Genomic DNA, 17,241 nt, shown 5'->3' with positions numbered 1-17,241 from the left:
TTTATGTACTGCAATGCAGTCAGATTCATCCTGACAGCATTTATCTATTATCTCACTCAATTCTCTCAGAAAAAAAGGTGAAATTATGTATTTCTCGTTGTGCTCTTGACGCAGCAAATTCACTCAGACTGTTGTATTTTCTGATACTGGGTTTATAGAGTTTTCCTTCTTTTCCTACAGAGGTAGGTTTATCAACATTTGTAAATCAGTATTTTTTTCTAACAAAATTCTCTTGCCTTCCTACTTAAAATTTTAAAAAATTCTACAGTTCAGGTAATTCAGAATTTTGGGTGGATAACAGTGAAGTGACAAAGGGAAGAGATGATATACACAAGAGAGAGCATGTTAGAATGCTTAGTGCTTATTCCTACAAGCACTGGAATGGAATTCTTACCAATTCTTACCAATGTAAAACATATTTTTATAGCAGTATAATTAATATTCTCAAGGGTTCAGGGTCATTCCCCCCCCCCATGTGATCAATAATGCTTAGTCTTTGTGAGTTAATCAAGTTCTTATCTGATAATTATCTACAATATGTTCAAAATCACTGTTCATGTAAGTTCTGTAGTTAGGATTTTTTTATCATTGACATCTTACTGACTAAATTATAATAACATGCAAATATCTTAAATGCTCTCTTACAACTTCAATTGGAAGGCATTAAATTGTGATTAGTGTGAATTGTCATGTTGATATTGTAAACTTAAAATTCATTGTGATTGACATAGGGAATAAGTATGAAATGTAGGGAATGCCATTACTATGTAATGAACATCATTTATATAAATACCAGTAATATTATTTTTACCATTTTTGGTAGTAATATAGCTTGTTATGGTTATATACCATTTTTGGTCAGGGTCTGGGAAGATTAAAATCAGCCTAATTCGATGATGTTTACTTGGAATAATACTGTTATCAGGGATTTGAAGGATTAACCCTAAGCTGGATTTTTGTAAGTATAAGTTCAGAATGATTAATGTTTTTGTTCCCATGCTGTAAGTAAACCCAAATATCTGGATATTCCTTTAAAACCACTAACTACTACCTTTATTGTGGGGGATGTTTTTCAGATGCAATAATTACCATTTTATTTTGATTCATGCCACTACCTGCTTCTGTTTGTGACTGTTCCCAGGGACATTTTTACAGGCAAGGGGTGAGTGTTTTGAGGGGGTTGGGGTGTTTTTCTGTTGGCATATTGTAAGAGGTTTTTTATTTGTTGTTTTCCAAAAAGAGGCATATAATAGTCTCTGAAACTCTAGTGTTCACTGTAAGATTTATTTTCTACAATTACTTCCTGGTATGTGAAATGATGGTGCATAGGTTCATAGGCAAGAAGATAAGGAGGATTTCAAAAAGGACCCTAAAGAATTATACGGTGCTTTTTGTGTCATAAAGTCAAAAACACAAGGGAGCTACAATAAGGTTATGGTAAAGTTTTTACAGGAATACTTTTAAAACTAATGCAAGTACTGAATGAATAAAATTAGTAATCAAGCTGTAAGCAGCAAATGTGCTATGTTATCTACGAAGATAAGACACAGTGTTCATTTTTCTTAGTAGCTAATTTAGCTACTAAGCTATTATTGTTGCTTCTGTTCAATCCTTCTATTATTAGCTGAAGTTGTGATTTCTCACAGAAGTTCATCCTTGGCAATAATAATTTGGTGCAATATAAAATAAATTACTTAACATAAAAGATTTTATTGATTGCAGTGCCAGTTGGCACTTTCTTGTTCTCTGTTGAAATGAGGACAGCACATTGTCTATTACAGCTGCACAGCTACCTTGTGACCACAGTGTTTTGCAAGTTTTACCATTATTGCTTCTGTACATATTTTTCCCCCATAAATTATTCTTTGCAGAAGAATGTTAATTAGTAACTGATAGATATAAAGATTGCCAGGGACAGCCCATTAATTCCATTTACCTTAATGGCACTTAGATCATAGCTTGCAGTACAGCTGTATTCAGACTGGATTATAAATGCAATTTTTTGCATCATTAACTACTCTGATTAATCTTAGACAGCAAAAGCATAATTATAGAAAAACAGGACTTGCAATGTGTCGGTTTAAAGTTGTAGCTTTGCTCTGTTATATTTACATCGTTGTAAACAACAAAGGTTTTGAAAATTTGGACTGTGAAAAAGTTTTTCTCCTTTCTTCTTAATTAACTTGTGCCTTATACTAGTAATTTCTCATTTCTACTTTTACCTAGGGGTTTTGAGGTTTTATTTTGTTTGTACTTTGTGTTTGGTTTTGGTTTTTTAAAGTGCCTTTTATAACATATTTTGCTTTTGACTGGTGCAATTACTTGATATTTGCGTAGTAATTGACCACTATTAACGATGCGTTTGTTCTGATCAGAGAGTATTAAGGAAAGCACATGTAGTTTCTATCTGATTTCTGTGGAGGCCAGAAGATGTCACTGTGATTTTCGCAGTATAGGCATTATAGTCATGGGCCAAACAAGAGTACCAATTCAGATAGCAATCTCAAAAAGGAGCAGATTTGATGAGGTGCTGGTCTTTGAGGGAGCAGTCAGGAAATGGCATGTTCTACTTGAATTCATGTTTAATGCAAGCAAGTGGGAAACCTGAACAACCTGATATCATAAAAGCTTTTGCTGTGTGGGTTTTTTTACTTGTTTATCTTTGGTTTTGGTCATTGAAAGGTGATGTAACCCTATGCTGATTGTGTGTCTTTAGTGTAATGTTGTCTTATCAATATAAAACTGATGTGACAAATCCCCACCCTGATAATTGCCTTATGCTACTTACTTTTAAACTTCCAGTTGTAGTTAATAACGAGAAAGACGAAGTGACAGAGTGAATTTTCACGGATAATGCCATTTCTATATCAAAAATCTGAAAGGAAAACTTGATGATGGTTCAAAAGTGCCATTTGTAAACAGTTAATGAGTGGTTCTCAAGAACATACTAGGTTTTTCAGGATCAGTCAACATTGCTACATGCTGCAAATGTGCTCTGTATCTGTCTCCTTGTGGAGTGTGATCTGCAGAATTTTTCAAGGGGGAAAGAAGAAAAATTTTCCAGTTATTAATTCAAATGGATGATTACACTTATGCCTTTTATAATACCATGGATTTCTCATGTGTGGAAGGAAGAGACAAAAGTCCATTTCAATATAACAAACAACACTGTTGTTTTCAATTTTGTATTTGAGTCTCCTGGCTTCCTCTTCTTTCAAACTGTAGGCACAGCCATTGCAGAGGCAATTTGCTATGCAAATTACAAGGAGATTGCAATAAATAAGAGTTTTCTCAGTAGTGCCTGAAAAGGCAGCAGCACCTTTAAGATGACACAGGAAAAGAAGGGTTGGAGCGCTGTAGTTTGCAGCTGCTCCTGAAGGAAAAGTACTTTTTTAGTTACCTTATCCCATAGCAGAATTATTTGCACCTGCAGCTGCTCATGTGAGCTGCTGGGGTAAAAGGCAGACTGAAAGAAGACCCAGAAGCCACAAGGAGTGTGGTGAGGTGTTGCCCAAGGGAGCTGCTCTGATCTAGGAAGAAGGTGTTGGAGGAGGAGGTGATGGGTTCAACTCTGCATTCAGGCACAGACCTCCACAGTGACCTTGAACCATTATATGCTCTCAGTTCTTATCTGTAAGATGAGGATAATATTTCCTGACCTTTTAAGTGTGTCACAAAGATCGTGATCATTAATGATTAATCCCAGCACATGAATGTGTGCAGTGTGTATTAAGATCTAAGCATTATTGTCAAAGCTGAGATCCAAGGTCAAGTCTTGGTTTGAACTTTTTTCATCAAAGTGTCATGATAAGCAGGAATAAGTCATGGGGGTAGGATTCATCTTTAATATTACATCAGTATAAAGAACTTCACATTAGCAGGAGGAACGATGTTTTTGTTGGTGATGTTATTTTTATAATCACAGATAATTAAATGAGTAGAAAATAGAACCAGTCATGGGGCTGGGAGCCCCTGAAGGCATCTAAGAAGACAGGAGTAAATGCTCTAGGGTTTACACTGCACTTTTTTTTTTTTCTTCATTTTTTCAGAATTCTTTCATTAGTTACTGCCATCTTATCAGGTCCCTCTTACCTATTCTCTGTTTTAGATATCTCCAGGGCAGAGCTTTTACTATAAAAGCAGAGGCAATGCTCCCATATGATATCCATAGGCCATAAATTATGCATAAAAAGTGAAATCTTCAAAATAGCCAGAGCTGGGATGCTTGTGCATCATATAATTTCTTTTCTGAAAAGGTACACGAGCAGTTTAGATATCTTTAAGTATTTGACCTGTAGACACCAACTATGCAGTTCACAGGCAATGAAATTGCCCATCTTCACATCCATAGGTACTTGTGGGAGGTGCTCCAAACACAGATGATTTTGAATCAATTATGCCTGTGCTGTCTACTGCAAAGATATGACTGTGAATGAGAACAAGTGGATTTGCCAAAAGTTGTAGTACAGCTCAGTTTTCATGTGTTAATTACCTGTCTGTAAGTGGGCTCTGTAAAGCACTGTGAAATACTCAGATGAGACTTCCTACTGTGTTTAGGTTCATAGTATACACAAAACCCTTTTCAGCCTCACTAGTTCAAAAGAGTCAGTGGCACCCTCACTGAACTAAGTGATACTGTCCAACAGGGGTCAGTTGAGGTGATGGAAGATTGAGACTACTTGCCTACAGTAACTCAGTGTCTACCTGCTTCACCCATTCCTGTCTGCCTAAATTCTGGTTTCCAGCTGTATTAGTTCATTTGGATTTTCACCCTGAAGGGACACAGAGCAGCCTTCTTACACACTGGACTGTAGTTGCACCTCAGTTTTCACCTGGTCAACAAACCTCTGACTACTTTGCGTGTGTCTCAGGATCTATATATTGCCAGTGTATTCAGAGCTGATTTGGGCATCCAGTTTGAGTTTGCTTGACCTAAAATCATTTAAAGATCAAAATCAACATGAAGTAACTTTAAACAATCAGAGAATTCAAAAAATAAGTGAATTAGGTCAAAGTCAAAGCATTAGTTTAGAAAGAAACCATGTCACAATCTGCCATGATAGTGAAGAGGTGTTTCACCTTGTAATATTGTCCTTTCACACAAAAAATCGAAAGTAATCAAAGTTTTGCCAGAAACCAAAGGCTCTTACTAAATCCACATTTGAGGCTTTGTAGATATATTAGTATTTATTTATGGTAGTGGACTCTTGGAAGGAGTGGGGATTACTGTTTTAGGCCTTTTTCAAGGTATCTTGAACTTGTAGGCTAGTATTGCTGGATGAACAAATGTAAAAACAGATTTTTTTCCCTACTTTGTTTCATTCAGTTCTGTTTTAATCTACAAAAAGCTCAGAAGTCAGTGTCAGACTGGTACTTCCCTGGCAATACCTTTTTCTAAATTTTAATTTTGACGTATCATTCAGATAAAACTTCAAAGATGAAATTGCATGGAAAAGTACACTGTTAACATTTCATCTTTTTCCAAATGATATAAAAACACGCTGAGAATTATTTAATGCATCACATTTCAGAGATGGGTAGGAAGGGATTAGAGCACTTCAAGTAGTGAATGAGCCATAACTATATTCTCCACAGCTGTTCAGTGCACTCAGGATTGCACTAATGATTTAGTCACTAAGACTGACAGGAGACTTGGAATGAATCTCAGTGGCAATCTGTAAAGAATTATGGAAAAGTACAGTCACAATGTGGTACCCAGTGCAGGTATAAATGTGTTCTTTTCATAAAAAGGGAATATAATCCTGGTTTTGTACCATGAAGAAAATGAGTCATTTCAACTGGTGGGGACTTGAGTTAGTAGTGTTATAATCTCCATTTGTTCTAAATTGTTCCTTTTCTGTTTTTTTCCTATTTTCTGCTTCCTAGAGAGTCTGAAAGACGAAATTAGGTTGATCTTAATTTTGCAGTTAGAAATACCTCATTAAAATGCAAGTCATCTTCAACCACCTATTTCCCTCATTTTCTTGGGATCTCCCTCAGCTTAGTACCAAATTCTAATGTTGTTTATGCCTACATAGTTACTAAGAACAGCAATGTTTATTTCCACTATTATGTAAGCTCTCAAACTATGTAAAGAGGAACTTAAAACATTTTTTTTCCATTTCCAATTTCATATTCCTCTCTCTCTCTTAGTGGAAGTGAATTTCCTGAACACACAGTCTCATCCTGGTTCAAAGAATCAGGCAGGTTTTAGAGCTAATCGTGTTATGCAGGAAGTAAGCAGGTTAATGACTTCTCCTGTGGTTCATAATCCATGAGCCAAGCAAAGTTAAAGTATTTTTTGCATGCAAGGAGATATAATGCTCTTAAGTGATCTGTATGAGGGCTATGAATATAGCCACACACATAATTTACCCTCACACTGAACCATTACCTGTTAAAAGGGTGTATTTAACTGCATGTGCAAACTATAGCACTTCAGTTCCCATATGTGAAGAGTCTGAGAACTATTATTTTTCTGTGTTGACTGCTGGTGGTACAATTATTTTAACTAAAATTGTCTTGAACCTCAAGATGTGAGGCCCAATGATGACAGTTTGTCACATGATTTTATATCTTGGAATTTTCATTAAAAGGACAGTAGAACTCCCTTCCAAGAGAAGGGAGTGGGGGAAAAATAGAAAAAAAAAGAACTTCTGTAGTCAAATAATTATGCCAGTAAATATCTGTACTTACATCTGATTTTGAAGAAAGACAGACATCCATTAAGAACAGAGAGAAAAATTCAATAATTTTCTAATTACTTTGCTTTCAGAGATTGTCAGAAATCCAGTGGCTGAACAAGCAGAACAACCAGCAAGTTTTCAATTGAAACATTGTAAAATGTTTCAGTTGAAATGTTGAAGTGTTTTATTTTGAAACAGTAATAAAATGAGAATTTGGAAAATTTCTTCCTCTCCAATATCCAACTGCTATATTTTAACCTTTTCTTCGTGAAAATATTTGTTCAGTCACATAGTTGCCTCCAGAACCTAGGATAAAATTATTCTGTTGCCATAACAATTTTTTCTTTTCATGGCGGGAGGTATGGATTAAATTATGTGTTGTGGTCCCTTTTAGTCTCTAGTTCTACTAATATAGCTTAAGAATTGTAACCTCTCCCAGTCTTAAATCTTAACACAGTAGTCAGATTTTGATATGCATTGAAATGCTATAAAATTATAGATTTGATAGAGAATTTAGTAATGCCTGAAGCATCCCAGAATCTTTTTCAGGTAAGAATATATATTTTTAAACATTCAAATTATATTCTCTTCCTTAGTTAGTAATGATTCCTTTTGATTCACCAGAATAAAAATGGTAAATAAGAACTTTTTACATAGGCTAAAAAAGGGTAGGAGCATGATCACGAACATTGCATCACAGAATTATTTTCTCTGTCCTTAAATGTATACATAATTCTCTGAAAAACATGTAATAGTTTTCAGAGACCACTTTTCACTCTGGTACTTGTAAGCAATCAACTTGCATGAGTGAATCAAGTGCCTCTCTGCCAGTTCTCTGTCTGGCACACATCCTGCTTTTATTGTTGTTGAGATTAGAAAGACTCACTATTATTAAATACCAATTATAACACTTGGTCCAGTTTTCTAAGATACATCCACATATGAATGATACTATTGGGAATTTGTTGTGAAACTCCCATTAGCCCTGCCTGCTAACCTTTTATTCCAAACTCCTAAGCACAAAACATGAAAACACCCTTAACTTTTTTTAATGTGCTCTTTTCATTTTTTCTTTGTTTGTGGTTGAAGCTGCAAAAGCAAATGGTGTTTGTGAACCTTAGGTTTTTATCTTTTTTGGTATCTTTAGAGTTATCTTTAGGGAAAGAATAACATTTACCTCTTTTTGTTTTAAAGAACTATTTTGGGTTCGGTCATATTTTTACCATCTGCCACTGTTCATTTCAGTGAGCAGATAAAAGAAGCAATCCACCCTTTCTTTCCACACTACTTTGGTACTGCCTACTAGAAGTGGAGTGAGTTATTCTCCCATTTTCAAGGTGATCTGTTTCATGTTAGTCTGTTCTTATGCTGCAATTGCTCTGTTGAGCATTTTTCATTGGATAATTGAGCAATATGACAAACATACCACATTTGATTGCTTTCATCTTCTCTCCTTTGGGAGAATCTTTTAGGTCTGGCAGAATTTTGAGTTTCTTTTGGATAAGCATGGGGCATCAATCATAGTTTTGTAATTTGGAAGATTATTATCCATGGTATTTGTTTGTTGAAGAAACCAGAAAGCATGTTTTCAATGAGATAGGACTGAAGAAAAAGTAAGGGCTATCCCATTTGAATATCACTCGAGAGAATTATTCTGAGGGATGCAAGGCACGTCACTTAAACTTTTCTCAGACAGCTTTATGGATTGGAAGTCCAACTTGCAGTTGTAAAAGTGTGTTTAGTCTGCATAGCCTCTTCACAGATGACTCTGAAGTCAGGAACTGTGTGGGGAACACATGAAAGGCAATATAATAGTGAGTACTATTAGGTATAATAAATTTTGTAACTGGAACTGGTGTACAAATTTTGTTCTTTATTTTTCTGAAAAAAATACAATATTTTCTTTAAAAAAAGAAGTTTTCAAAAACATTTAATTATACTTGTGAACTATTCACATCCTGTGTCAATGAAGACTGTAGGAGAGCCAGTGAATAGGTTAATTTCCATTGGGAGAGAGGTTTCAGCTTTATATAGTAAATGACTTTTAGGGCTATTCATTGAACCTCTTGGACAAAACACAACATTGAACAATTGCTCATTAAGTGAACATTGTCCATCTTCTGAACAGACAAAAAGCCAAATTTTTTTGGAAAAATATGTGAACCTTTTTCAAAAATATAAATTCAGAAAGGTGTCAAATTATGGCTTATAGGCATTTCATGTTTTTAAGGGCTTGATCTGCAACCTTAATGTTCTTTTAGTACTGCGTGTTTCTATATTTAGCATACATACACATACATACACAGATTTGTTCCAGTTTGACAGTCCTTCACATGTTGTTTAGTGTGTTTGATTAGCATAATCACTGTGTGATTATTTCTCACTAGCCTTAGCATATGCAAATTCTTGTCTTTTGACTGACAACCGTTATTAGACAATCAGAGTATAAGGATTTGCATAATCTCTCTGTGGTTACAGTATTTGTGTGTAATACCACTGTGAATGCAAATCCTTTTGCTCTGACTAGTTTCTGTATATTCAAGCAATTTGCCAGAAATACTGCTGCTGCCTCAGCATCTCATTGCCAAGTGGAAAAATCTACAAGGAAAAAAATAACAAAAAAAGAAGGGAAGAGAGAAATACCAAAGTCACACCAGGAAGGTGATTAGACAACTGCTGCAATTAAATAGCTCAAATAAAAAAAAAAAAAAAAAAAAAAAAAAANTTAGCTGTTAAAGGGTAAACCATGCATGATAGCACATCTAGAATATGTATTTTAACTGTCTGACATCATATTGTTCTATTTGTACATGAAACCAAAATATTGTTAAACTTTCTTTTTGTGTGTGTATTTTATTATGCTTACTAAACTCTTCCCATCATTCCTTTTGAATTGTGCTCTTTAGTTAATTTATAAGATTCTTATTCACAGATTAATGTGGTTTTGGAAAAAACACAATCCTTTAGTGCTAACCATAACAACAGGACTTATTTCTCATTAATAATGAGAAAAAAATATGCTTAGGATCAAATTACTAAGCTGTTGTTGAACTGTTCTGTTTCTGACCTGGTCATGAGTATATTAAGAATGTGTCAGGTAGATTGTAAATTACAGATCTGACACTTCTGGAAAACATCATATTCCACACAGATAATTTTTTTAAATGTGCATAGTTGATAAATACTTTTAAGTGTATTGAGAGGACTGTACACACATGGAAATGAACTGTAATGTGTGACACGAACTAGTTCCTGTAATTCCTGTAAGTTTTAGACCTTGTCCAGCTTGAAAGTGCAGCTACAGTAGATGTCAAGTATCTCTTGGAAAAGAAGTAGCTACGACTCAGCTTCACAGTGCCTATGATATGGGCAATGTAAATCTGAAAGTCCAGCAGTTCTCCAAAATAAAAAAATGTCTGCATAAGTAACAATATAACAATGTGATGTATCTAATATAATATCACTGCATCTGCACAATTTACCAGCATGATTGCAGGGGAAATGACTGTGAATTCTTGATGCCACTGAGATCACAGAGAAACTACTCAGTTTTCAGCTGGAAATAGATAAATTATGCTATGAGAAAATTTCTGATTCTAAAAGTCCCCAAGGTATAAGTGATGATGACTTTATGCCATTGAGGAGCATCCATATATCTTAACCTTTCTCTGTTTTTACAAGTATGGCACAATTATAATCAAGCAGGCAGTTTTATGTTTGAACTGATTGGTGTTAAAAACTGCATCTATTGGGCAGTTTTAGAAATGGATCAAGTTCACCAATAATTATAAACTGGAGGACATGATAATATTTTAGGGTTTTTGCTTTGTAATGGCAAATTTTGGTGAAGGATTTACACTGTGTCCAATGCTCTTACAAGTTTTACTCTTTATTGGAGCATAAGAGAATGAATGGAGCTCCCACTGTGTTGTCTTTATCTTTTTATCATTGTTACAATGCTAACACAATGCAGTGTTACAGTATTACAATGAAAATAGCAATAAGCTATTATTGCTTATAATATTATAAGCAATTATATATAATTATTATAATTACATATTTTTTATAAATATAATTATTTATATTCTGAGTATGGTTTCTTGCCATAGGTTTGCATTTCTACAATTTATATTTGAGAGTAAGTACAAAATTAGGTCAAATGAGTACATTGTAATATTATTATTGAATATGTTCACATCTGAATTTTAAGAAGGTCTGAGAGGTGTCAATACCTGTGTCACTAAATTCACTTAGCTGTTCAAGTACTGGAAGTCATTCCTTATGGAAGTCATTCCTTATGTGGTTTGGGGTTTTTTTGGTTTTGTTTTTGGTGTTTTTTTGGTTGTTGTTGTTGTGGTTGGTTGGTTGGCTTTTTTGGGGTTTTTCTGAATTACCACTAGAATGGTCTACAGCAATTTTTTTCCTGAGAGCTTCAATGACCTGACATGGTTTTCTGCTCACTTAGCGTAGGACCATAGTGATCTGAGACAATCTTTTCCAATTAATTTCTTTAGGTCTGAGGTAAAAATACTTTCTCTACTTTTTTGATTGCTTTAGGCCTACCATATGTTCTGAACAGACTATGGGCATCCACATTATCTTCATCCTTTGACCTGGATGCTTTTATTTATAGACAGTAGTGCATTTCCATTAATTTACTGCAAACCATAAACATCTGAAATGCTCATGTCATGCCTCTTGGTTTTAATACACAATTTAAAAAAAAAATCACTTCAATTTATATTCTTTTGCAATTGGAGCCTTTGCGGATCAAACTTGCATGTTTTCCTTTGCTAGTGGTTTGTTGTTGTTTTTAACTTAGGCATATTCTTATGCCTCTGGGATAAGAAATCACAGAAAAACAACTACAAAAATTTAGAGATATTAAAAATTACTTGAGATTCAGGAAGAGCTATGTGTTTGAATTTCAGCTTCAGCATAAAACAATTCTTCACACACGTCAAAAAAAGGGAACACTTAGAAATCATTTGTGGAAAATATGTAAAATTTACCTTTCCAAAGGGTCAGATTTCTCTGTAGGGAAAATATACCATCTCAGGTTCTGCATTATACAGATAAGCCTTCAAGGATAGCAGCTATGGTCATTCTGTTGTGTTGTAACTGCCACAGCAAATACATTATGGAGAGGAAGTGAAGGGATATCTTGGCAACCTTGGTCTTCTGCACAGCTTTGAAAGCTGAATGATAATCTTTCATGTAAATTGCAAACCTCTTTGTCCTTCACTGTAAATTAGAGTAAATTAAATCAGTTTCATCTAAGAAATAAAATACAGCAATTGTAATGTAGCACTAGCAATGAGTAAAAAGCAAATTTTATCAAAGTTTATCATGATAACTTTTATTTGGAAATTGAATACCACTTACATAATTTGAAATATAATTTATATGTGTGATTAACAATGTTCAGTTGGCCTAAAAGTGCCTGGAGATTATGTTAAGTATTTCACCTTTTACTGATTATCTCAGCTATATGATATTATTTCCCCCTTTATACTTCCCTGCAATCCTTCTCTCTATTTTCTGCAATCAGCTACCTCTCTTTATTCCTCTGACTCTCAGCAGGCTTCCTCTCTCTCTTCAGTATCTGTGAGATCTGAATCCTTATCATGCTGCACCTAAGTATCCTTACTCTCTCAGTTTTACTGCATAAAACTTCTCGAAGCTTATCTGGTGCTTTTTTGGATGTTTATTTGGAACTTATGAAATGGGGATGTTTCCCAAACAAAATCTCTAGGGAAAAATAATAGTGCAAGATAGCCCACGAGTAATTTGCCCCCAAATCAATTAGAATCTGGGGTTAAGATTTTAAGTTTAACTGTGCTTTGCAGTATCAAACAACAATTCTCCCGACCCTGAAAACGTTCAAGGCCGGGCTGGATGGGACTGTAAGCAACCTGCTATAGTGGAATTTGTCTCTGCCAGTGGCAGGGGGGTTGGAAACAGATGATCTTTAAGGTCTTTTCCAATCCAAACAGTTCTATGATTCTATGAACTGGCAGAGAAAGGTTGATTATCTTGAAGCAGCTTTTCTTAATCAACTTGAAAGCTATCCAGAAAACTTCTTCATTTAGAGCCACAAACACAAATCATCCTATTCACATTTGCGCCATGTAGTTATATATCTAGAAGTCTACATCTTTAGAAACCGGAAAGGAAGGGTGCAGATGGGTTTCTATATCAGCAGATAAATAAGAGAAAATCTGTAGAGTGATTAGGAAAGAAATTCCACATTTTTCCATGAGGCAAAAATAAAATTGGATATAAGATAGAACAAGTATTCTACAAGTTCATGATTTTTTTTTAATTTTAAAAAATTGTTTGTCTCATTTTCAATATGTAAGGATCAGTTGCCGCAGAAATCTGACCTCATTTGCAGGTAAAATACTTACTTTGAAGATGGGTAAATCCGATTTAAAAAAAAACAACAGTTGTTCCATTTTATGAACCATGATGGAACCTTTCATTTAATGCTTGGAGTGTTTCTTTGTTGGCTTTCTGAAGTTATGGCAGATAATGTGAAAGACACGTGTTAACACTAAAGGCTATTACCTCACATTATCTCACAAGTGCTCTAAATTAAGAAAGTCAAACAAAGATGCTCTCTAAAGCATCTCACAGCTCTGGTTAATGTGAAGACAAACAGTTACACTGGATCAAAGAATGCACAGTTTCTTGTTAGCATGTGCTGACTTATTCATATATTTGAACTTCAGGTTTCCCTAAGTATTTTAGACCTGCAGTGGCAAAAGGAACAGAATTTCTCCAGACTGCAGTAGTAGTGAAATAGCATCAAAGCCGCATGATGCTTTAGTGTCGAAAATAGCGAGATACAGGTCTATTGATCTTGCTGGCATGGGAACTCACTTCTGAGTCAAAAAAAAAAAAAAAAAAAAAGAAGAAGAGCTTTTACTATTTGTTTATTTTGCTATGTAGTGGTGTTCTTCCTAGTCTATATAATAGTATTTTTGGACTGTGGGCTTTTTCAAGATCGAGTTATTCAGTAAAATGAATGTTTCTTACACATGATTTTGTCACTGCAGGAAGTCTTCAGCGCCTGATATACTCTCACCTTAGTCATCATCAGTGTTATTTTGGGGTTATTTTACAGTGGCATCCCTGCATTCTAGGTGGGATTGGTGTTCTTTTATGCTGGTGGTTGCACAAATATATGAGTTGTTTCACTTTCACTTCACATTGAAGAGGACGCTCAAACTGAGCTTTTCTTCCAGACTGTTCTGTAAAACTGTGCTGTTTCCCTTGGTTCATTTGGGCTTTTTTTTTTTTTTTTGGGGGGGGAAGGGTGGGAGTTTATGGGGTTTTTTTAAAACCAATCTGATTTTCTTTTCAACAGGAATTAATTTAAAGACCTATTTCATATCTGACACTGAACAGCTGTCAGGTGATGCAAAAATTCCGTAGTGATCTGTTGTGGATTCACTGCAATAGAGGCCATGACTGTCTACTATTACAGCTTTCATGAATAATTGATTACTCTAAGGAAAAGCTCTGATTCTTTATTTATCAAATAACCCTTTGCTAACAGACTAGAAAATAGTGAATCATAGAGACATGAGCATGAAAAAAGATAATTTTTTTTTCAGATTATGCTGCGTGAATACTGGTTATCAGAATTAGGCAAAATCTGTGAATTTTTAACAATTTAAAGATGAAAACTCTCATTGGCTTAACAAAGTCGTTGTACAGTTATGACAAGATTTTTAAAGTAGCTTTCAAATGCTTCTTGTGTAAAAGAAATATGAATAATTTTGATCAATGCATTTGGGAAAGTTGACTTCAATCATCCATGTAAAAAAGTCTCTTGAGTAGTTTTTGTAAAATTATCTGCTGAAATGGTACACTTTTTTGTAGGGACCCTTACTTGCAGACACTATTAGATCAGTGTTCTGGTAGAAATTAGCTCAAATAACCTTTCTCATGAAAGTCCAAATTCATCTTTAAATTAGATTTTATTTAAAATAGTTTCCTCTAAATGATAGTGAAAATAATCTTTGGAGGATTTGGATTTTTCATAAGTTGTGTAGATGTTGTTTCATGGAAGAGATTCATTTGTTGGTTCATAGGAAATTATTTTATTTTCATAATACCTAGCTATCGCATGCTATTCTGGAATTATTTGAATATTATATTCCTTCACATTTCCATTAATTCTTTTGTTAGTAACTTTATTTTAAATGTTCTAGTTTCATTTATTAAGCTAGATTTTCTGTGATATAAAAATCATAAATTGGTGTTTTGATAGGTAAACTTTTTCAGCATTTACAGCTTTTACCTTTCTTCAGGAAAGGGAGATTGGTACATATAAAACTGAAACAAGGATATCTACTTCAAGACAGCTAATGACACTTTTCTTTGTTCCTTTTTGCATTACCTCTTTGTAAAAGTACATGAAGAAGAAATATTCATTTTCGAAGAAAAATAATAGTTTTTCTGTAGTGTGGGGCATGGTATGGCATGATGCAGAACCTGTTTTGAAATTACAGATAATATAGCACACAGTGGAACAGCAAAAGCTTTCATTTTTCTTCTTCTCTCTTTACAGATGGACCCAATTCAAAAAGCTGTAATAAATCATACATTTGGGGTTCCTCTTCCTCATCGAAGAAAGCAAATCATATCATGCAACATTTGCCAGCTGAGATTTAATTCTGATGTAAGTCGATCATTTTGTATCAGATTAGAAATATGTACTTATCTTCTACTGTGTGCCATAATTTTCATAAATTGAACCTAAATGAAATGTTGTGAATTCAGTTTGTCGCTCAGCAGATGAAAAGGCTGTAGGATGTTTCAAATAAACACAATTGCTTGGCAGTGTTTATACACCCGGCCAGATTTTCTCTGCCAATATATCCCTGCAAACTCATCAACTTCAGTTGTGCTGCACAGAGTGTAAATAGGAAAAATTGACTGATCCATTACTGCTAATAAGGCTGATGTATTTGCTGGATCCTAATTCTTCTACCAGTACCTTCAGTTGGCTCCTTCCTTACCTCCTCTCACTCCTCCATCAGTGAAACAGAGCAAACTGAACTGGAAATGGTCCCTAATACACAGAGGAGACCTGTCTCCCACATTTAGCCAAGGAAGCTGTGCTGTGAAGTTCCTTAACATCACAGGTAACACCTGTTGTGTCAGTAAAAAGCCTCTCAGATTTTAACTCTTCTATTTCCTTCTCAGGGTCATTGTGTGTGCAGACAAAACCTGACCTAGTACAATATATTTCCTTCTGCTATTCTAGTCTCTTCAGGAAATTTCTTGACATGGACATGGCTAGTGGAAATTAATCTTCCTCATTCACAACTTGTTTTACTAATTTAAGTATGGAAGTTACTTCTGTCAGAATAAAAATGTTGGAATTTAGAGTAAGGTCAAACCCAAAAGTATCTACTAGGATCCTTCCTCATGCCAGTCATAGGAAGAAATGAAATAATTCTTGCGTGCTCCTGCTTCTTTGTAGGCAGGTATCTATGTACAGTTTGTACTATTTTTAGCCTATTGATTATTTATTAAAGCCATGATCTTGTCAAAAACTTAAATTGAACTTTGAAACCTAATTTTAAGGATTGCCCTCCTCGGGGAGAAAATAATGCAGCTCTTTTCATTCCCTTCAGCTTTTTATTCCTCAGAAATAATTTAAACAAGATCTCAGTCACAACTTCCAGAGCAGTCAGCATCACATACTTAATTTTACCAGTGATTCCAGGTTTTCTGATTCACCTACTGAATGGAAGCCTTTTTCAAAAAGTGGTGCAAGGAAGGATAATACACTATCTGGAGTTGTCATGTCCTTCACAGATAGAAATAACTCTTCCAGTTAGAAGCCAGATGCCAGAATTAGGACTGTGGATACTGAGTCATTCATGAGGAGGGGATGATGGAGGCTTCTGGGCTGCAGTGGATCTTACCGACTGAGCAGCCTAACTTATCACAATTTTCAGCTTTTTCTTAAGAAAAAGCATGTCACACTGAATCATACACAGTATATAGCTGCGTGAGGTATCAAACACTTCCATGTAACATACCAGAGTGGAACACCTCCTTTCAAAGAGGGCATACCATTTGTGAGTCTGCAAAAACATCCAGACAAAAGAGAGGATGAACACATCATTAAAATGACTTAGTCATTAGCAGTTACACAACTCGGATTGATATATGGAGTGGAAAATTTCCCAGCTGACAGGCGTGAGGCATTTTCCAGAATAAAATGTCTGCAATAAAAACGCTTCTACACAGAAACAAACAAGATATCAGTGCACACTGATACTTTTTACTTAGAGGACTGTTATGGTCCCATGCTGTTCCTTTTCTGCTTCTCTTAGAAACTATTCCAAAAAAGAGAGGGGAAAGAAGCAGTGGTCATTTTCAGAGTCATCCATGGTGTCCAAAAAGCTGGTTTCGGAAGAAATCTATTAATTTAAGCTGTTCACAGAAAACTCCTGGAAGACAAGCTGTTAAGCAGATATTTAACTGTCCCTTCACACCTTTAGGTGTTAGAGGCTTGAACTCCAAATAG

General features: G+C 34.9%; 1 protein-coding gene across 3 annotated transcripts in view; it reads left to right on the top strand.

Moving 5' to 3' along the window:
• The window catches only part of ZNF385D (zinc finger protein 385D), a 410,553-nt gene that overhangs the window by 301,015 nt on the left and 92,297 nt on the right, over window positions 1–17,241 (top strand). For all 3 annotated transcript variants that reach the window (XM_027880952.1, XM_027880954.1, XM_027880953.1), the window contains one exon: window positions 15,268–15,378. In XM_027880952.1, the coding sequence (XP_027736753.1) occupies window positions 15,268–15,378 (111 nt within the window). The remainder of the gene's footprint in view (window positions 1–15,267; window positions 15,379–17,241) is intronic.

This window comes from Empidonax traillii, unplaced genomic scaffold, assembly GCF_003031625.1.
Source record: "Empidonax traillii isolate 1590-97213 ecotype Southwest subspecies unplaced genomic scaffold, ASM303162v1 scaffold81:size2596050, whole genome shotgun sequence".
Taxonomy (NCBI): domain Eukaryota; kingdom Metazoa; phylum Chordata; class Aves; order Passeriformes; family Tyrannidae; genus Empidonax; species Empidonax traillii.
This window is presented reverse-complemented; position numbering and strand designations above follow the sequence as displayed.